The 22,483-nt window shown below is 46.9% G+C and overlaps 1 protein-coding gene across 1 annotated transcript in view; it reads right to left on the bottom strand.

Annotated features, from left to right (window-relative positions):
* Positions 1-22,483, bottom strand: part of LOC144276273 (uncharacterized) — a 252,380-nt gene that overhangs the window by 116,395 nt on the left and 113,502 nt on the right. Inside the window, exons 7-9 of the mRNA XM_077836247.1 lie at positions 16,884-17,756; positions 3,681-3,725; positions 1,323-1,442 (exon numbers count right to left, since the gene is read on the bottom strand). Coding sequence (XP_077692373.1) covers positions 1,323-1,442; positions 3,681-3,725; positions 16,884-17,756 — 1,038 coding nt within the window. The remainder of the gene's footprint in view (positions 1-1,322; positions 1,443-3,680; positions 3,726-16,883; positions 17,757-22,483) is intronic.

Below are 22,483 nucleotides of genomic sequence, written 5' to 3'. Positions count from 1 at the left end.
GAATCCCAGCGGCGGCTTGTTCAGCGTTGATCTTTGGCAAACCGGAAGAGGCGGGTACGTGAAGCAGGGAGGCTGCTGCTGCTACGGGCTCCACCGCTTTGCAGAATTTACCCCTGGCGACACTGCTGCTGTGACTGCAGGAAGCCTGCCAGTGAAGTTATGACTAATCAAAGCGCGTGTGCCAGAATATACAGCACTCCTCACACCGGCACAGCGCACTGGGTCAGAGTGTCAAACCCCTCTTTTCATTTCATGGCTGGTCCACAGAAAGGATCAGTGCTTCATTTGTGCTAGGGCTGAGCCCTGGCACCTCTGGGCTTGCTGCATCGGTTATGAATGTAAAAAAAATTGCTTGAGCCCTGACACCTTTCATTATAAATTAAGCAACAGAAAGGATTAATTGCCTATGGTTACTATCTGCTAGCAGAGTTCCTCCTTTAGGTTAACTGGTAGAGTCTTCTGCTTTGGTGTGGCAGATCGTGGGTTCAAACCTTGCTGCTGATGCCTGGGGGGAGTTTCTGACTTGGGGGTAGCAGGGTTTTCTCTTACTGCTCCCCAGAGTTTGTGTTCTGAGTGACAATGAGTTTTTTGATCCTCTGGCCCGTGGAATGCTTACTGTGCAGGACAATGCTAAGAGCCTCCTTAAGACCAGCTTCTCCTTGGATGCTTACAAGATGTGAGTAGATCATCAAAGAAATGTAGATGTGCTGAAGACATGAACATGCCTAGGCTGAGAAACCACTCAGTCTTACTGCCAGAACTCTCACCTGCCTTCCCCACTACCCTCAGGCATAGGGCCAGGTTGGAAATTAGATTGTAGGCTCTTCAGAGGAAGGCTGTGTGGCCAAGTGGACAGGGCATGGGACTAGGATTCCTGGATTCTATGCCAGGCTCTGACCCAACACTGCCATAATTGAGGCTGGAGCAGGCATTCACAAACATGAAGATCAGGCTTTTAAAATCTGACAATTAACTTCTCTGTGCCTCAGTTTCCCCAGCTGTCAGAAGGTCTTAGAACTTATTTGCTGCCTGACAATGTGAGGCTCAACTGGTGTCTCAGAAACTCTGAGAGCCGCAGGTGCCAGGTGTTACTGAAGTGACACTATTTCCAGGCAGAAACTGTAAGTCCCATTTTCGTTTTACCCTGGCAAGAAAGCCACCTCCCCAGTTCCAGCTGCACCTCTCTGCTCAGGGGTATGGGTTTTCAGGAGGAGCCAGATGCTGTGCAGTTCACCCTAAAATGCACTGCCCTGGGGAGCAAGCAGTCTGAGTTTTCCTTTCCTTCTCAGCTCTCAGCAGAAAAGGGCGTGTCCTACACTCACCATGAACGCCAGCCAGTCTTCCTTTGAATTTCTCCAGAGAACAACGGTAGGTACACCAGGCATGCCTGGGGGGCCTGGATCTCCTGGGGGGCCCGTTCTCCCCATTGCACCAGGGTGCCCCTAGGAACGAGAAGAGCGACTCCTTTAAGACAGGCTTGGATTTTTCAGTCAACACAAACCCAGAGCTGGGCCTGAACCAAAACCACGTACCCCAACTGAGGGGGAGTTCAGATCTGAACAACTGGGCCAATTCCTGTGACCCAAATGGGATAAACCAAAACCCGGAGATCCAAACCACTCTGGGAAAGTAAGGAGCTGGGAATGAAATATGTGGCTTGACCCAGCTCTAAACCGTACAGAGAATACACGCAGTTCGAGCGAAATGCTGAAGGTGGAGATTGCAGTTGTATCTCGCTCTATAACGCCAAGATACTAACAAAAGAGAGCAGCCTGACTGCATTCCACATACACATCTCTACCCAGCTCTTGCTCCAAAGAGAGATATTGAGATGTACTAACAAATAAATCCATCACCACTCCATTATCTCTAAAAGCACTGATCTGAACATTCATAGAATCCTAGAATATTAGGGTTCAAAGAGACCTCAGGTCATCTCGTCCAACCCCTTGCTCAAAGCAGGACCAACACCCACTAAATCATCCCAGCCAAGGCTTTGTCAAGCCAGGCTTTAAAAACCTCTAAGGAAGGAGATTCCACCACTCCTTAGGTAACCCATTCCAGTGCTTCACCACCCTCCTAGTGAAATAGTGTTTCCTAATATCCAACCTAGACCTCCCCCACTGCAACTTGAGACCATTCCTCCTTGTTCTGTCATCTGCCACCACTGAGAACAGCCGAGCTCCATCCTCTTTGGAACCCCCGCTTCAGGTAGTTGAAGGCTGCTATCAAATCCCTCCTCACTCTTCTCTTCTGCAGAATAAACAAGCCCAGTTCCTTCAGCCTCTCCTCATATGTCATGTGCCCCAGCCCCCTGCTCATTTTCGTTGCCCTCCGCTGGACTCTCTCAATTCGTCCACATCCTTTCTGTAGTGGGGGGCCCAAAACTGGACGCAGTACTCCAGGTGTGGCCTCACCATTGCCGAATAACCACTTCCCTCAGTCTGTTCACATCGAGCGGGACACCCCAGGTTCAGACAGATAAACGATGCTGAATGAGGCTAGGTTGAGAAGGACCTGTGTACCTGAAGCAGCAAAATCACCATTGTCTCTGTGGCAGGACGGCCAAGATTTTAAGCCGCATCTGAGAAACCAGCATCCCCATGTGGGCCTGCTGGCTGCAGTTTCAAGCACTGCCCTGGCATCTTCCTTCCTTTTTCAAGAGGGAGCGTGGGGTGATTTAAAGTCACCCTGTGCACAGATAGCACAGCGGCGAGGACTGGGATTTAACCATGCCAAGGGTTGAGAGTTTGGATTTCTAAAGCTGGGAAAAGAGGCACTGTGCAGGGACACAGCCTTTGGAATAGGTCTCTGTAGTGCCCCGCCACCCTTGCAGGAGCAAGTCTCAGAGCCTGGATCTACTGACTTGGGCTCACGGGGCTTGTGCTACAGGCCAATAACAGCCAGGTAGATATTTGGGCTCGGGCCGGAGCCTGGGCTCCAAGACCAGCGCGAGGGACGCGTGTCAGAGCCCAGGCCCCAGCCAGAGCCTGAAGGTCTACACTGCTATTTATAGCCCCTCAGCACAAGCCCTGCAATCCCGAGTCAGTTGACCCGAGCTCTGACACTCACTGCTGGGGTTTTTTTTTGCTGTGTAGATGTACCCTGAGGAGCTAAGTCTCAGACCTAATAGCCAACGTGAAGCAACATTGGAGTGATGCCCGCTTCCCTCCCCCCACAATAGAACATCCAGGGTCTCGCTCCGTCAACAAGGCTATTCCTAAGGTCTACAGAGTCTTTGTTAACAGAGAGAGCTGGGTGGTCTACTAGAGAGAGCACTAGACTGGGACTTGGGAGACCTAGCTTCTAGTCTCAAGTCTGACCCTGGATGGTATTGGGTAAGTCACTTTACTGCTCTGTGCATCAGTTTCCCCATCTGTGCAGTGGGAATAATGATACTTTTTAAGGTACCTAGTGGTAGTTCAGAATAATATTAGTAGTTCAAACTCCTCTACTGTGCTTGTACAGAAAAGCTGTCTCAAGATACAAGTATGAATTTGGCTCGAAAACATCCCAACAAAAGCTGAATTATCATTGTATAAGTATTGGACCACCAGGCTTGGTGTGCAGGAATCTCAGAAGCTAACCAGGCAGTTTCTAATCTGAAGAAATGTCAGCTGCATTTGCCCCTGGACCTAAACCACATCTAACGAAGTTTAAGAGTTTTCCAGTTTACTCACTTTGTCTCCTTTGGGTCCCAGAGGTCCGCCTCTCCCTCGGCAACCCTGAAAAGCAAAACAAGAGCTGTGTCACTCAACTGTGTTTGTTTGCCCTACTCCACCTACAAAGATGCTGGCATAGAAGGACAATCTTGACCTGTGAAGATACCCCAAGCTGGTCATACGACAGGTATTTCTAAGCAGAGGTACTGCAAACACAGGCTGGAAGGCAGATAACTCAACTGGAAGGCTGACCTTGCTGCTGGCTGGGTGTAAACCGATAGCATGACTGTCACAGGGCCTGTCTACATGGAGTCACTCAGGAAAATTAATATGGATGAATGACAGGTGGGAATTTAAAATTAAAGTGGCGTTAATTCAGTTTTTCTTAGTTCAAAATAAGATGAATTAAGGCCACTTTAAGAAACTCAACCCAGCTACATTGCTCAGGGGCATGAAAAATCCACTCCTATGAGTGAAGTAGTTAAGCCAACTTAAAATCCCCTGTATAGACAAAACTAGGTAGATGGAAGAAAATAGCGACCACTTCTTGGGGAGGTCTATTTACTGCAGGAATCCGAGAACCCCGCCCATGCAGTAGTAAGTGTCCACAGTGAGGCGCTGCAGGATTTTAAGTGTAGACAAAGCCAGATTCCTTTTCTTTGCAGGAAAATGCTGATTCCCACTACAAAGTCTTGTTCCAATGAAGGGTCAGTTTTGTAGAGAAGATTTGGTGCAAGATGGAATTTCTAATCAAAACACAAAAGAGACCTTGATCTAAATCAGGTAAGACTTGAACAGAGGACTCCCGCATCCTAGCTGAGTGCCATAAGCACTGGGTTATTGGCTATATAGGGATAAGGCAGAGCTGGACACACACCATAGGACAGGGAAACAGTTTCAGCAGTGACAGGTTTCAGAGTAGCAGCCGTGATAGTCTGTATTCGCAAAAAGAAAAGGAGTACTAGTGGCACCTTAGAGACTAACAAATTTATTTGAGCATAAGCTTTTGTGAGCTACAGCTCACTTCATCAGATGCATTCAGTGGAAAATACAGTGGGGAGATTTATATACATAGAGAACATGAAACAATGGGTGTTACCATACACACTGTAAGGAGAGTGATCACTTAAGATGAGCTATTACCAGCAGGAGAGTGGGGGGCGGGGGAGAGAAAGGGATTATCACCTTTTGTAGTGATAATCAAGGTGGGCCATTTCCAGCAGTTGACAAGAACGTCTGAGGAACAGTGGGGGGTGGGGGAAATAAACATGGGGAAATAGTTTTACTTAATTCCAATTCAGCAGTCTCTCATTGGAGTCTGTTTTTGAAGTTTTCTTGTTGAAGAATTGCCACTTTTAGGTCTGTAATCTCGAGTGACCAGAGAGATTGAAGTGTTCTCCGATTGGTTTTTGAATGTTATAATTTTTGACGTCTGATTTGCGTCCATTTATTCTTTTACGTAGAGACTGTCCAGTTTGACCAATGTACATGGCAGAGGGGCATTGCTGGCATATATCACATTGGTAGATGTGCAGGTGAACGAGTTTCAGCAGTGTAAATCCCACTGATGATCAATGAGACTGTTTCTTGACTGCCTACGTCACTTTAAAATGGTACTTAGGAGCCTTGGAAAATGCGATCCAATTCCTCCATTTGACAGTACCCATCTTTAGTTTGTAAAGCTTTTTGCTCAGGAAAAGGATGAAGTACAAATATCATCAGCAGCTGTGGGGGTGGTGTATCTTTGTTTTCAGTTGTTTTGTAAGGGGAAAAGCTCTGCATCAAGTTCTCTAGTCCAGTGGCTCTCAGCCCTTCCAAACTACTGTACCCTTTCAGGAGTCTGATTTGTCTTGTGTACCCCAAGTTTCACCTCACTTAAAAACTACTTGCTTACAAAATCAGACATAAAAATACAAGTGTCACAGCCACACTGTTACTGACAAATTGCTGACTTTCTCTTTTTTTACTGTAGAATTATAAAATAAATCAACTGGAATATAAATATTGTACGTACATTTCAATGTATAGTACATAGAGCTGTATAAACAACCCATTGTATGAAATTTTAGTATGAACTGACTTCGTTAGTGCTTTTTACATAGCCTGTTGTAAAACTAGGCAAATATTTAGATGAGGAGTTGTACTCCTGGAAGACCTCTATGTATCCCTGCGGCTACATGTACTCCTGGTTGAGAACCACTGCTCTAGCTTAATAAAAGTTCAGATCTTTAGTTACTGTAAATCAGCACAGCTCTATTAAAATCATTAGAGTTATGTGCCTTTCCACCACCTGAAGATCTGATCCCAAAATATACCACCTGTATCAACAAGATTGGTGATTTAAATTGCAACAGGAAGCAAACACCCTGAGTCCCAAGGGTAAACTGCAATTCAACACATTCGTTCTGGGCCTGGGTATTTTTACTGAGCACAGCCTGCAAGCCAAGCCAACACGTGACTGGTGACTCTGTAATGCAAGTCATGTTCTACTAAGCGCTGACACCAGACTCAGTTTACTGAAGAGTTTACCTTGAGGGGGTAGCGTTCATAAGGCCTTCTGTCAGCCAGCAAAAAAACAACCAAACAAAACACCTCCTTTCACGCTGAGTGGAAGAGGAAACAAAGAGCCACAGTCTGTATCAATATCCTTCCCTGGACCAGCAACAGCAATGAAAATTACCCCTCAAACTGCTCTCTGTCCATATTGCCCAGCTATATTTGAGGGTAGCGGCCTTGGCACAGAAATAACTCAAACACTGTTCTGAAGTTGAGCCCATTATCCAGCATATTGTACTGGAACAACATTGCAAACAGGTATGAATGCCACATGGCTTCATGCTTTGTGGACGTCCAGCCACAGACGTTCCGGCCTGGTTCACAGCAATTTTGAGGGTTTTTTTTTTTAATAGAATCATATGGCGCACATTTCTCCTGAATGACAGCCACCTCGGGGGAGTTCATCCTTGAACAGGATTCTCTGTAACGCGCGTGATGTTTAAAAGCGCAATTGGAAAGTTCTGGCTGACTTTCAGGATGCGTGTAATGCCGACGGACGCTGTTGTGGGTAAAATATAAAGCAGCGCCTGGGTATAAAAACACAACAGAGTTAACAGAGGCAGCTTTTCAGTCCCAAGAGCCATGGACATGAACTAGTCCTGCTGATTATTTGTGCTAGTGACCCACCTGTTTAATGAGCGGTGTGTGCAGTGATCGTCCATGATTTCGCTCTCCGCACAGGTGCCCAAAATATTTAAGAACTGTGGGCACAAATGTCTCTAAGTATTTATACAGTGCCCACAACCATGGTATCTGAAAGCTAGACCCAGTAGTCTCAAATCTGGGTGCCTACCAACTTGTGCATATTAATAAGTGGTCTGATTTGCAAAGAGGTTGAGTCTCCACATCTACCACGGAAGTCAGTGAGAGCTGGGAAATTATGTTCTAGGTTCCTACTGGCTTGGGATGCTCGCTTGGCTGAGCTGTTCGAGCGACTGGTTGGGAATCAGGCATTGTAGTGCTGCTACCAACCTCTCTTCTTTCGTATGAGACCAGTCCCTCTGCATCCCCAAAGGACGTTTACAGGCAACGCTATACTTAAGACTATCAAAGCCTTCTTGTGCTGCCCCAATGGTATCGGTACCTTCCTCGAGTCACTTCTCTGGTTTTCCTCATCCTTTACCTTCAGGGCCCTCTCAGTTCTGCTCTCACCTAACTCCTTGCTAAAAGAAACCCACCAGTTCAGCTGGTTATACTCACAGTCCATCCTGAACCGCCATCTCGCGCTCTCGGTTTCTCTAAATTCTCTTCACCATCTGCTCTTCTTTTGTCTCCTCTGCCTGCTTTTTATTATTTATATCGTACCCTACCCCCGCAAGAAGGATCACTCTTTCCATGCACCCCTCCCTCTTTTCCATCTTCTCTCAGATGACATCGCTGGACTTTCTCATCCCTGAACTGTTAGTCCATGCACGCTATGAGTTAGAGGACAGCCTCTTCAAGGCCTCAACATCTCCCTATAACCTCTTTGCATTCACACTGGGGGGATCTACAGGGAGGCGCAGGACTTTCTCTCAAGCAGGGCAAACCATTCAGCCAAAATTAGGGAGGAAGGTTAAGGCACTGGACTAGGTCTCAGGAGGGCTGGGTTGAAATCCAGACTCTGCCACTGCCTTCCTGTGTGACCTTGGGCAAATCACTTATGCTCTGTGTGTCATTTCAGATTATAATCCTTCCTTCCGCCCTTTGTTTAGGCTGCAATTTGTTTAAACTGTAAACAATTCAGGACAGGGACTCTTACACCATATTGCTGTTAGCTCAGCCACTGCATGATGGGTCTCCAATCTCAGCTGGAGCCTCTACATGCAACTGTAATACAAATAATGAGTAATATTAAAATTAATCTGTACCCGAGTCTCATAAATGGACTGGTATTTTCAAAGAGAAAAAAATCCCTCTTCCATGGTCTTGGCCATGGGCACATATTATAAACTAGGCTGTGTTCATGTTTGGGATACTCTATCTTTCTGTATTTTGATGGACAATGAACTGATTAGATTATATCCTCCTAGCTCACATTAATGAATAGCCACCACAAATTCACAAACTAAATGCCATCTCAGGAGGGAAACATTACAGACAAATATATAATAATCCTGATATATGACGGACAGAAAGAGGTGAAGATTTGGGAGTTGTTACTGAATGCAACAGTCATCACGGCATCAGCTACCACTTCACAGTATATATTTCTCTCTCCTTACAAGCCAAATTCCTCTTACATTGATACCATTTAAAGCAAGACAGGACACGTTCACAGCACCAACAATAATGGCCTCAATGGCTGTAGCATTTCAGAGCAAAAGATGAAAACTGATCCATGGGGGTCTCTTAAAGAAGAGAGTTCATACTCAGTGTCATTCTGGATGTAATCCTTCATCTTCCAGAGTGACCTGATATTTGTAACTGCACGTGTCATGAAACCACAGACAACTCCTTAGAGAAAACCAGAGTTATGCTTCTGCATTTGCTTCCCCTATGGAATCATACTGCCCTCTGACACAATGCGTTTCTATCGGAATTCAGGGTAAATCCTGGAATGCAAAACATGCCAATTCCTTCAAATAATCAGTGCTAAATTTGATTAACAAACAAACAAACAAAAAAGGAATAAAAAAAGCCTGATAACACTTACAAACTACCCTGAACCCTCCCTATATAAAACATTGGTAGTCAAAACCCCAGCACAGAAGCTTCTAATGTGGTTAAATTTTTGGAAGGATAAGAAGCAGAGATCATAAGCATCAACGGTTTTTAAAATAAAAAAATACCTTGCACTTAACATATTGCTTTTCACCTCTAGACCTCAGATCTCCTTACAAACGGTGAATGCATAGCATCATTCCCACGTTGCAAATGGACACACAGACACGGAAGGGAGAGAAATGACTTGACCAGGGTCACATGGGAAATCAGCAGAAGAGTTGGGAGATAGAACCCAGGCCACCCAATCTCAAGCCTGTACTTAGTCTATTACACCTTACTCCGATGCGAACACTAGGCACAGTCTGACCTGGTTAGCAAACAACTGTCTGTGCAAGGTTATTAAGGAAAGCTCTATCTATGATTCATTATGTGAGCAGCTCCTCAAAACAGTTTGCAAAGGCATACAACTTCTGACGAGGAACTGCAGCCAACAGAAACTAAAAAGCAGAAAGCTAAAAAGCGGAAAGCATCCTTGCTTTAGGAGTATGACACATTAGAAGCCCAAAGGGAGATCAATTGCTTTTTCTTTCCTTCCCTCTGAACAGCTTGCACAGACAGAGAGACTGCAACAGAATATGCTAGGGGTGCCCTTCCCATCATTAAGCATAAGCACCACTGTATTAACCTGGCCCAGGTTAAGAGCTGCATCCCCTTGGCTCCCGCACCAACATGGCTGTTGACCACAAACCTCATGCTTCCTCCATCTGCCTGTGCTTTACTGCCTTGTAAAGGCAACTAATGCTGCCAGGGCAGAGCAGATGAACATCTATGCTGAAAGCACAACCTCGCTTTCTCCAGCTCTCTGTCCAGCAATGAATCATGATCTCAGAAGCCAAGTGTCAGACCTTGTGCAGAGCTAAATGGGATCAAAACTATTCTGGATGTTAAAGTGATCTCTTGGCTTTTCCAAAGCACAGAAAAGCCTGACTGGGCCATTTTCAAGAGATCAGAAATATATAAATCTAGAACCAGAGAGACTTGTGCATGCAAATAAATAGAAATCTGAGAATTTGTGAAGGCCAGGAAGGAGGAGAAAGGACAACCAGGGCACTCTGGAAACAAAGACAAACTGAACATGTAAGACAGGGAACAAACCACGCTTCCATTCAACAAAGGCAGTTTATCTTTATGGCCACTTTGCCCTGGCTGTCACTTTTCCACAGCCTTGCGGCAATGGGACATTCTACTGAGCTCGGAAGAGGGAGTGGAAGTCTCATGATTGAAGCCCGATCATGGCTCCTGGGTTCTAATTCCTGACTCACCCTGGGGTTTCAGCCATGTCATTCTGCCTTGTTCATATGTGCCTCAGTTTCCCTCCTTATTTCTACTACAACAACACCTAAAGCCCTCAGACAAGACGGTTCCCACTGTGCTGGGTGCAGTACAAACACATAAGAAGAGATTGTCTGTTGTATAAGCTTTTGGGGGGCAGAGACTAAGGGTGGGAACAGAGGCACAGAAAGGAGGCCCCTAACTTTGTTGCTCAGTAGTTGTGCAACCTTTGGGCCCAACATCCAGACCTTAACTTTAGGGACTTTAAGGAGAAGTCTATCCATTCTACCCCAAGCAGATTTTGAAACCCACCCCAGGTCCCCAAAGGTGAAATGTCAGAGACTGCATGAAGTCCACCAGGGACTTAGCTGTTGCTATAAACTTAATGTGGAAGGTGCTAAGATACTGTGGTAATGGGTGTCAGTGTCAAGTTTTAAGAGAGGAGAGAGGATGTGATTAATATAAGTTTAAGAGCCTTAACTCTGGGTTTCTTGTGTCTGTAATGTTTGCACTATTTAAAACTGGAAATCAACAACCGTAATTCCATGTGAAAGCCCCACCCTCCACCTCCCCTATTCAATATCAGTGCTATTCTGTGCTTCCCCTGCCTGGCACCAATCCACCACCGAGTCTTTGGCATCACATACGACTGAGATCTGGATTCACTTCTCATTCACTGCTGACTGGGGGGAGCCCAATGCCCTCTGCCTTGCTGAATTGCCTGTGACAAACCAGTCAGGTCTGAATGTCACCCCTCTCGACATTAAATCCAGCAGAGGAAGCCGAAGGGTTTCTCATCAGGACTCCTTTCTCAAAGCACTGCCCTCTCGCTTCACTGGCGGTTCCCTTCTCTGGCTGCCATATCCATCCACCCCTTTGGGCCTTGTTCCTACGGGGTAGGGTCCTTGATGTCGGGGGTGATTCCCAGCTGGCGTGTTCGCTCTCATCAGGCTAGTGTGCTACAAATAGTAGGGAAGGTGCAGTAGCACAGGGAGCAGCGAGTGTAAGCGTAAAGCTGCCCGAACCCCGTAGGTGTGTACTCAGGGCAGCTAGTCCACACACCACTTGCCATTGCCTGTGCTACCCCGGCGACACTCCGGTTTGTAGCGCACTACCTCGATGAGAGCGCCCCCAGGTGCGTCCACATGAGCTGGAAATCGCAGCCCCTCGCTTCAAGGGCAGACGCAGCCTTGGACTTTCTTTGTGGACTCGGTGCAGCCGCGACTCGTCCTTGGTGGCGCTGCTCCACTCCCAGACAGCGCGATCTCCTCCCTAGCCTCTGGTGCTCACCGTTGCTTTCTGATGCGGGACAGTGTGCAAGTCCGAATTCCACCCAAGCAAGCATCAACCAATCAGCTCTCATGCCTGTTGGGTATCCCTCCCCCTCCCCACTTTCAGAACCAATGAGCCCCTCTGCTTTCCTCCACTGGGCTATTGTCGGGGACTACAGCACTTTAACTGAATCCCTCTGCTGTTTTGCTGCTAATTCTACAAGGATAATCAAGCAGCAAGAGCCAGCACAGGACACTGGGACAGACTACTCCGCTGGAGACACCAATGGTCCAACCCCCCTCTTGGTGGCAAAATTCCCCACTGCATGGCTCGAGAGACAAGAACCCAATCCCAAGCGATAGGAGGCCGGCCTCCTTCCAGCAGCGGAAACCCTCTAACTCCTCTGCACTGAGGAGCCCTGACCAACTACCTTTCCAGCTGACAAAACACTGCCCGGCTTGAGCTTCCACCACATGCCTGTCTCTTTGTGACTGCGGAGTTTGCTACCCACCATGGGGAGAGCAGCAGGGACTAGCTGGGCTCCTCTTCTTTGTCACAGCCTCTGTGGTTTCATCTCCCACTGTGCACACACACGCTCTCCCTCAACACCCACTGCACCTGGAAAGCGCTGCCCTATCCTGAATAGCACTCAGCTTCCCTCTCCTCCTCCGGAGTCTTCTCCCATGTCCAGTCCCACCAGCTGGGTTCCCTGCCGCCTGGAAAGAAAGGAACTAACACAATCCACGCTGTGCACTGGATTAGTAGCTTTACTTTGTGTCACCCTCCCTCCCTCTTGCTCAATAGCCACCTCCCCCCAGATTACAGTCTGGAATAGATGTGATGTGATGTGAAGCCCTCAGGCCAGGCACCCTGTCTTTGGCCTTTCTGCAAAGCACCAGCCACAGCTGTGCAATTGATAAAGCAAGGAATGAGAGTCTGAAGCACTGAGCCAGGCTAAGCAGAGCAGAGCCCACTGGGTAAGGCCAGGAGACCTTACAGCAAGAATCAAGACACCCGGTCCAGTAGAGAGACGTATTTGGGGCAGCAGAATTTATTGCCACGTTCACAGAGGTTTTTGCATTGTGGAGGGCCCTAGGCAACGACACAGACCTAAACCAGCTCGGAAGAAAAATATTTCCCAGATTTAGTGCCTTCTGTGACATAGTTAAACACTTGAAAAATCCATTACTTCTTTGCTTTAGTCACCACGAGCAGTGGGGCATTTTAACAACCTTTTGGTGAGGCTTGTGTGTGTAAAACCACCTCGACGGGCTGGGCGGCGCAGAACCCCAGTGAGAAATGGGAACGACACAGGCCAATTGCGAGGCCTCCGATTTACAAAAGGAAACACCTGAAATTACTTGAAGCAACTCGGAGTCCCTGGATCATCATTAAAAGCCGGGTTAAGTTTTTCCATTCAGGATCTGCCTCCTGGCAGACGTTAAGACAAAATTAACTGGTCACACATATGCGCTGTACTATGGGGAGAAGGGCTAAAATCACCGACCCACAACTCAACTCCCACTTCAGACAAGTGGATGAAACACACCAGAGCAGGCCTGTATGCAGAGGGCTCTAGAATAAGGAGTGTGACCCACAAGGGACATTTAGATCTGGTCAAAACATTTTGGTTGAAACATCTTTTCAGCAATCGATTTTTTTTTTTTGGTCTTTTCGAACAAAACAAAACATTTGGGAGCTTTCACCATCTCTCCTTTTTCTAGTGGAAAATAAAGGGAAGAAAACCCAAACGAGAGTTATTTCTCAGTTTTGCTTAGCCATAAAAGAACAATTCTACCCCCCAAAATTGAACTAAACACCAATTTTTCCCCTCCTGAAATAGCTGGCAGGAAATTTACCGCTCTCATCTACTAGCTTTAATCACTCTGGCTTCTCCCAGGCTAGGCCATGTCCACCGAGTAGAGGGAGCTGACATTTTGTTGCATGCTCTGCTCATGTGATTCTCCCTGTCCTGATGGCAAGACAGCAGGATTGTCGAAAGTCGTAAAAACTTTGTGACTCTTGGAGTCTTCTCGGCCTCTGTTCTATTCTCTAGTGTAGTCCTACAGGCAAAAACAGCAGCAGCAAGAAAGTAGCTTGGGGGGGGTGGGGGGGAACCTAGTGGACCTAAATTTAAATGTCAAGTGACCCAATACTCTGGTGATAAAACACATTTTGTCTGAGGATGGGAGATTGAGCAGAATTAATCTTGTGACTGGGACAGAATTCTCTTAGGGCTGATTGTTTTACACGCAGTTAGTTGTTGCCATTAGAAAGTCACCCACAGCAGTTATAGGAAAATCACTGTGGTATTTGCTATACCACTGTGTGGAAACTGTGGGTAAAGGATGACCGTTTAATGACAACGACTGGAAAGCCTGAACACACATACAACCACATAAAACTGGCCGCTGGTAGAGAACTTGACACATGCAGATTATTAGAGGGAAAAGCAAATAACTCAGAATTCTAGTCCTGGAAGTTTAAGCAGAGATGGTCCAGATGGCTTTCACTGGATGGAGGACAAACATCCATCCATCCATCAAGCTAAGATCATGTTCATAGCTGTTATCAGAGGCTAAGGTCGTCAGAAATGAAGGGTTAATGCAGTCTGTGATGGATGTGGAACTGCTCTGTAATAATGTAAGAATACTGTACGTTAAGCTGGTTATTGGGATGGTCACTGTATGCTATATTGGGTTAAATCAATAGCGCTGTTAGGAAAGAAAGTGGAAGGCGAAAACAATGACAATAGGTGAGAGAGAGAGAGAGAGAGAGAGAGAGACACACACACACACCCCCCCACAGCAAACACTTTGGGGGTTACAGGACAACAGGAGAGCCACTGACTGAGGAGACTGGCTCCACCTCCCACTGAGTCCACCAAAGCTGGTTTTGGACAGCAAGGCTAAAAAACCTGGGAACAGAGAGAACAAAGAGCTCTGGCTGGATAAAAAAGGGACCATCTAGGGAGAGATGGTTGTTGCGGACCTGTTATGTGGAACAGACTGACACCCACTGGGGTGGCAGCAGACAGGCCTGCTGGTCCATCATCACTGGGTGGCAGGACTTTAAGAAAGACAGACGTGCACATAGACTGTTTGTTGCCCTAAAATCCTTTTGTCTTATGTCTTCATTGCTACTGTGAAGATTAAACAACAGTTTGGTTTACAAAAGCCGGCTGGTCACTGTATTCACCTCTGGTCACACACGACCAAAGGGTAGCACAGTTGACACACACAGGGATGTAGCCAAGGACCCAGTCTAAGATTGGGAGAATCAACTGTTTCCACCCCAGGAAAGGTAAAGGCCCCAGGCCTGGCACCTGAGGTGCACTCAGCGAGGGGACAGAGGTGCAGCCAACCCTGGACCCATGGCATAGTCTTTCCACCCACGAGGCGGACAGGTTAGTCCAGCAAGGGGTCACTGGGTGACACAGGTGAGGGAGATGAACAGCAGGTGTCGAGAAAACAGCATCGTGCCAGGTCCTCAGCAAACATGCTGCATGTCAAGCATCGTGACTCTTCAAAACCTCCCACCTTCACACCACCCTTCCCTTCCCAGGCCTGCAGCAGCATCTTGCATGGACTGGGCTATTGGCTCAGGCAGCTGCCCATTGACCCAGGCTTCCTGTCTCTGCTCCCACAGCACTCACCTCAGCCTGGTTCCACAGAGCCAGTGATGGATGCCCCCTGCCCACTCCCACAACACGCACGGTTGTTTGGGGGATGGGAGAGGGAAGGAAAGCAGCAAAAAATGGAGTGTGGGGGAGAGGCAGACAAATAAAATATAAAAGGTTGGGGAAGACAAACATAGAAGGAAGGTTTAGTGAACAGGGAATCTGATTAGGCCTCTGGATACCTGGATTCTATTCCTGGTTTGGCCACTGACCCACTGTGAAGCCCTGGGTGAGTCATTTTGCCTCTCTGTGCTGCTGTTTTATCTCCTGCCCTGCTATTTAGACTCTCTGGGGCAGAGACTGTCTTTCCCCATGTATTTGGACAGCACCTAGCACACTGGGAACCTCGGGTGGGATTTCAAGGTGCTATTGCTATACAAATAAACAACATGGAAAAACAAGAGAAGAAAAAGTGGGAGGAGAAAGAGAGGAAATGGAGAGAGAGAGAGAGCGCAGCAATTGTTCTGGGACATGGTGCAAGGGCACAAGAGAGCTGGGTCACATGCATCCACCAATCTGTGGTGCATTAAGGTCTGTGTTGGAATTGCAAACTATCACTTTAAGAGTACAAGTGTGTGTGGGGGGGGGGGTAGGGTCCTGGAGGGGGGACGGGGTCCTGGAGGGGGGACAGCATTCCCTAGTCCTGCTTGCAGCCAAGGGGGCTCCATAGGGAAGCGTGCCATGATGAGTCAGTCTGGAAAGAGTCAGTCTAGAGCAAGGTGGGGGGAGTTGTCTCTCGCTGTCTTAGGAAGCAGTCTGCTTTTTCTCTCTCTGTGTTTTTGGGTTCCTGTGTGTTATCGGTTTGAATTCTCCGAAATAAAGTTTGTTATGTTGCAACCTCCCAGCCAGAGTACTTTTATCTAAGTTCTCTCTGTGTCTCTATGCTGTGAACATAACACAATCCATCGCCAACGGGGGACTCTAGCAAAAGTAAGAAGCTGGAAGTCACTGCGGGGGAACTTCTAACCACCAGGATGCTTTAGCTCAAAAGTGCATGTATTCCTAGAAACCTCAACTGCTGCTTTGGTTGACGTGAGAATTACAAACAGGTGGAACTTTTTTGAAGTTTGCCAATGCTTTAGAAGGCACCAAGGCTTTCAGACCTTCCCAGGCAGCAGGGAAGCAGCAGCTCTTGCAAGTATCATTACAAACCATCAAAATTACAGAAAGCGTTTTGCTTTTCTTTCTACCGATGAGCTGGACTTTGTGTCTATCTGCCCATGACTGTATATGCAGGAAGAAGAAAGGACATTTTTAATCATTTTAACCGGACAAGGCATTCTCTGTTAGCATTCCCTCCACATTCATTCAGCTGGAAAAGTGGGGGAAGGGAACAGTGACAGCACCTTAAGGGTTAAAAGTTTAATATTTTAAAGTAGACTGCCCATAGTTGTGGGGGCAGGGCTGAAAGGGAGGGAAGAATGAGGTGTACCTGTGCTATTGCAGAGTGCTCAATTCGGCATTAATGGCTGCCTCCTGCAGGGAGGCAGGGAATAATGACAGCTCAGCATGGTGGATGGAAGACTCCTGACCTCACCAGCTGTCAGGCATGGAGAAGAGCCTCCAATATCTGAGCATCTTCTTCATAAACCTCCCTGCCTTCTCCCAAATCCATGTCCCTTCACAGTCAAGGAGGCTTGTAACTTCTGACTGCTTCAGTTATGGTAAATGAGGATTCCCCACTGCATACAAAACTGTTCCCTTAAACACAACCCCTCACACCCAACTCCACTTACAGGCAAACCTGGAGGTCCTTGTGGCCCCTGGGGTCCTGGCTTCACTCGAACCTGTTGCCCATCTGTTTCTGTCCACAAGACACCACCCTGATCATCGTCCTCACTCCCCTTTGCTTCACTGTCTGTTTTCCCTTGATGCACAGCTCCTTTGTTGTGCTCTGTGGCGACCACCTCAGCATCCAGTGATGTCTGCATTGGTTTCACAGCATCCTCAGGGCTTAGGGAAGCTTTAGAAGGTCTCTCTAGGGTTTCTTCACCCACAGGTACCTCCACCTTCCTATGGGAGTCAGAAGAGGGGGCCCTGGGTATGTTTCCTGCAGAGCCCGCTGTCTGGCTGACCTCTGCGGAGACTTTTGAGAAGATGGAAGGGTTTTCTAGGTCTATGATGGCATCAATTGGTTTGCTGGGTGAGAACCAGGTCCAAGAGCCCGTGTCTCCCTTCAGCTTGTCCGTAGTGATGTTCTCATCCTGGGATTTCGACACGTGATCTTTCTTGGAAGCCGGTCTGTTTACTTTGGCGGAGGTTTGTGAAAGGATAACGTTGTCATCAGCCACCTGAGCATCTCGACGCCCAGAAGGAGGAACTGAGGTAACCGTGGTAATGGAATCACTGGCATTTCCTGCTACCTCCAACTCGCTTCTGCCAACTCCGGGCCTGCCAGGTCCTGTGATTTTATTGTAGGTGGAGTTCAAAAGCTCGAAGCCTTCCTCTTCAATAGAAAGGCGTTCCTCCTCCTCCTCACCAGAGGGCCTTTTGGTAGAAGGGGCTGAAGTGAGGGAACTTCCATTGGGGCTGGGCCTAAGGTTCTCCTGGGGATTCTCCCACACCAGGGGCGGCCTCACGGCCAAATCTGAAACGGTAAATTTTGAGCCCTGAAAGGGAGGAAGAAGAAAGGACATTTTTAATCATTTTAACCGGACAAGGCATTCTCTGTTAGCATTGCAGGCCTTTGGAAAACACCTGCTGTTGGCCATGCTGGTCCAGAAACAACCCATGTTTATTAGCTTTCAGGTCCAACCTTTTCTCCTTCACCCATGAGAAAATGGGCACTGGGTAGGGCTGGGTAACAGTGGCCTGGAGCAATTAAGTCATTTATATTTGATTATACAGAGTTGCTGGGTTGTTTGGTTTGATCTGGTGTAATGGATAGGCTAGTTTATACCTAATTCCAGGGCAAAATGGAACTTCTCAGCTAAGGAGCCATAACCCAGAGCTCCTTAATTCATGAGTGTAATTTTAAAAGCTTGCTAAAGGCACCCAGAGCATTGGCCAAGTGAAATTCTAGGCCACAGACAAAACTTTAACATGTAGCCACTTCTATCAGCCTCGAACTAAAGGGTAAAACAAAATTAAATGCCTGTTTTTGTGGAGGGGAGCCAGGGGGATCGAAATCCAACCCTGGTGCAAGCGGATGTAACTGAAGTTCACGGAGTTACATGAGGCACAAATCCATAAACCCAAAGTCTTTGAGATACAACTTTCAAAGCACTTAAAGTCCCCTTGTGGTCTCTGTGCAGTCACATGCTCAGGCATGTCTCAATTAAGGGCAATTGCTAAGCTCCCAGCCCTTACTCTGAAACTTCCTCTTCCATTTAATGACAGGTTTCAGAGTAGCAGCCGTGTTAGACTGTATCCGCAAAAAGAACAGGAGGACTTGTGGCACCTTAGAGACTAACCAATTTATTTGAGCATAAGCTTTCGTGAGCTGTCTCTAAGGTGCCACAAGTACTCCTTTTCTTTCTTCCATTTAACAGCAGCTGGAATAACACTCTAGGCAGGAAACCGCCTTGAGGGTCCAGCAGGGAAGGGGGTTGGGAGGCAGGGAAAGGGAAAGATAAGAAGAAGGGCAGTCTCTTGGACATCTGTGGCAAATTAATGAATTAAACATGGTGACTAGCAAGGGTTTCATTCTGGGTTAGCCCATCATAGTAAACTGCCCCCTTAGGGACGGTGCCACTAACAACTGGTCTTGCAGCTTCCTAGCACAAGAGAGATGGAGTCCTGGTACCTCACCCTTCCCCATACAGGGACAGGGGAGCAGGAAGGGGGAAATCATGAAATATAAGAAGTTCCAAACTCAGAAAGAAAATAACCTCCCTAAACAAGTAAGATGTTCAACCCAAAGTGGTTTAGCTGCATTAGAACAGATGTTAAACTTCATCTTCAGTATTCTTGTCACTAACTACAACTTAGGTTAACAGTAAGGTCTGAATCCAGAATTTTCAGCCATTCAGGCCCTCTATCTGGAATCAACACCCGACACATTCATTGTTCTCCCCTGTCTGCCTGTATCTGCTTGTTGTCTCAGACTGTAAACCCCTTTTGTTCTGTGTCTGTACAGGGCCTAGCACAACTGAGTCCTGGTCCATGACTAGGCGCTACCACAAAAGAAAAGAAATCACAGTCAGAATCCTCTTAAAGCAGTCACTAGAGGGAGACCAAGCCCCACACTTGCGTTGCCCTTTTAAATCACCAACAACTGCAGCCCATTGGCGATAGCAACAGCAAGAATGCTAGTATAGACAGAGTCATCAATGTTGTTACTGGGGTTATACTGTTGTAAAATGGGGACAGACCAGGAAGGGACACTCGTTCGTGAGATCCTCTCTAGCCCATCCACATCTGCCAGGATCTTGCTTTGAGCAGAACTGGTTAGCGACATCATTTGGCCCAACTGTTTGCTAGGCACCTGGTCTTGGTTAACAGACCCACTGTTGCTTATTTAGAAATGCTGAATTAATCTGCCACCAACAGCAAGTGTACCAAGAGGCGAAATAAAGAGAGGGAACATAATTAAACTTCCAGAACATGTGGTGCCTCATTTAACATGACAAGAGGGCGGGGAGAGGTGGGAACGAGGAGGAAGGAAAACAGACCTCAATCAGTACCCTTCCCACAGCTCTGTTTCTGTAACAGTGTTAGAACAGGCCTGGATTCACAAGGAAGCTGAGTGGGGGGACGGGGTTCATCAAAGCCATGACCCTGCTGATAAGTTAACACAACCATCCCCTTTTAAGTTCACCTATTAGAATCAATGAGGTGCTGTCTTGATTACAGAGAAACCCGAACAAGATACAGCTCTTATCAGGCAACTTCCTATCTTAAGAGTGTCTTGCCAACATCCTAGGTAGAGCTGAGCAGGAAAGTTTCCCCGTCCCATTAAAATTTTTGAGGTTTTGAAAATTTAGCCCTTCCCAAATCAGGACAAAGTCAAAATCTCAAAAATGTTCATGATCCAGAAAGGAGGAGGGGGAGAATTCAGTTCCAGTTAATGGAAACATTTTGTTTTGATTGTGTCCGTTTAAAAATATATTTTTACTTAAATTTCAAAACAAAAAGCGGTTTCAAACTGGAAAACCAAACATTTTTCATTTCCAATATGTCAAAAGAAACTTGGACAATTTCAAAATGTTTTCAAAAATATTTCAAGTTGAGAAATCCATCAAAAGTGACCCTTTCCCTTTGATGGATTGGCATTTTTCAATTAAAAACATTGTGTCAAAATATTGCTGACCAGCAACAATCCTGGGTACGAGTCTCTCCGCATGCAAGTTTTACCCTGGTGTAATTCCAATGACTTCAGAGGAGTGGCTCCCAATTTACACTGGAGCAAGAGGAGAATCAGGATGTGTCATATTCTGCATAAGCCATCAATTTTTGTTGGCCCTTTTGGTGTCGCTTAAGGCAAGTTGTTCTGTATTTAACAGGTATCCATACTCACTGGAGGACTTTGTTTCAATCAGGCTGAGAGCTCTCGACAAGTATTTTAATACTCAGTGCCACAGATGTAAGCCTTGGTTACTTATCAGTGGAACTAACAGCGAGGATGCATTTGTTTTTCAGGAAGTCTCCCAACAAAGTACTCCTGTATATGCCAGGGATCGGCAACCTTTGGCCCGTGGCCAGTCAGGGAAAGCCCCTGGTGGGCCAGGATGGTTTGTTTACCTGCAGCATCAGCAGGTTCACCGCTCCAGGCCAATGGGGGGGGGGGGGCTGCGGGAAGCAGCGTGCGCTGAGTGATGTGCTGGCCACCGCTTCCCACAGCCCCTATTGGCCTGGCACGATGAACCGCGGCCAGTGGGAGCCGCGATCGGCCGAACCTGCGGACGCTGCAGGTAAACAAACCATCCCGGCCGGCCAGCGGCTTTCCCTGACGGGCTGCGCGCCAAAGGTTGCCGATCCCTGGCATCTGCAGAACAGTGTCCGTAGTGGAAGCACTAGTACAAGCAGAGCTCTGGCAATGACAAGAATTTTTCCCTCTCTGTTAGCTAGTCCAGCTTTGAGCAGGGCTGGACATGGTGGTAAAAATGCTGATGGCTCTGCTCTACTATCACTCTGCTGTTGCTGTCCCCAGTGAAGCTACTTGGAGATTTCCCTAAAAGACTAGCGTATTTGAGGCATTTTTGGCCAACAACTCCAGGGTTCGTTTCCTCAAGAACTAAATGAAGCCACAAAATTAAACCCTGGATGACATGCTTGATTGATCTCTTCACACAACGTGTATGGATTTGTAAAAATAGGGACATTTCTCCATCAGTGATTTCTTCCAGTACTGCTCCTTGGAATAGAGACAAAATATAGATTACTAAATATAGATACGCACAACTTATTTAAAGGAAACGGAACTGAAACTTGGGGCCAAACAGTAAATCCCTCAGCTCTGTAGCTGTGTGAGTGCTGCTCTGTGGCACTGTACTGCGGTCATCAGGGCACTGATCTAGCGGAGTGATTTTCAACCTGTGGTTTGTGGACTCCTGGGGGTCTGCAGACTATGGGTAAGATTTCCAGAGGGGTCTGGCACCTCCCTTCAAAAAATGTTAGGGGTCTCAAATGGAAAAAAGGTTGAAAACCTCTGATCTAGCTGAAATAAGTCTGAACTCCATACAGTTAGATACAGCATTGCCGCAATTAAAATGAAGGAAGGTCAATAACACATTGTCTGATGCACCGAGCCACAGTAATCCACTTCCCCGAGTGTATCTCACACACTGTTCAGTCTCCTTGCAAGCCTGATTAACACAGAAACAAACAGCCACCTCGAGCAGAAATAAAGAAGAAAAAAATCACTTCAAAATGAATTATGTGAATTCAGAATAAAAACAAATGAAATTGGGGTCACAGGATTGCGGTGCAGCAGCGTATCCTAGGGTCCCCAGATAGCAAGTGTGAAAAATCGGGATGGGGCTTGGGGGCAATAGGCACCTATATAAGAAAAAAGCCCCAGATATCGGGACTGTCCCTATAAAATTGAGATATCTGGTCACCCTAGCGTATCCACTGAGGTCAGTCACATTGCAGAAAGGAAGTCTGGTTAAAAACAGGACCTGGCCATGCCCAGTTCACTCCATGAAGGAAGATCTAAGGAAGATAGAACCAGAGCAGCAGAATGACACACAGTTGCTTGCCTGAAAAGATTTATGGACATGATATAAATATACAGCAAAATGTCCCTGCACTCTACTTCCTGTTTAACCCCAGCCAACTTATTAACCTCTTTGTGGACATTTTGAAACAATTTAACGGTGGCATTTATTTATCTTCAAAGGAACTGATATAGGCACTCTCTAAGGGGGTAAAATAAGTTTGTCTTCTGGAGGAC

This window comes from Eretmochelys imbricata, chromosome 16 (assembly GCF_965152235.1).
Source record: "Eretmochelys imbricata isolate rEreImb1 chromosome 16, rEreImb1.hap1, whole genome shotgun sequence".
Classification (NCBI taxonomy): domain Eukaryota; kingdom Metazoa; phylum Chordata; order Testudines; family Cheloniidae; genus Eretmochelys; species Eretmochelys imbricata.
Note: the sequence above shows the minus strand (reverse complement) of the source record. Positions and strands in the feature narration are given on the sequence as shown.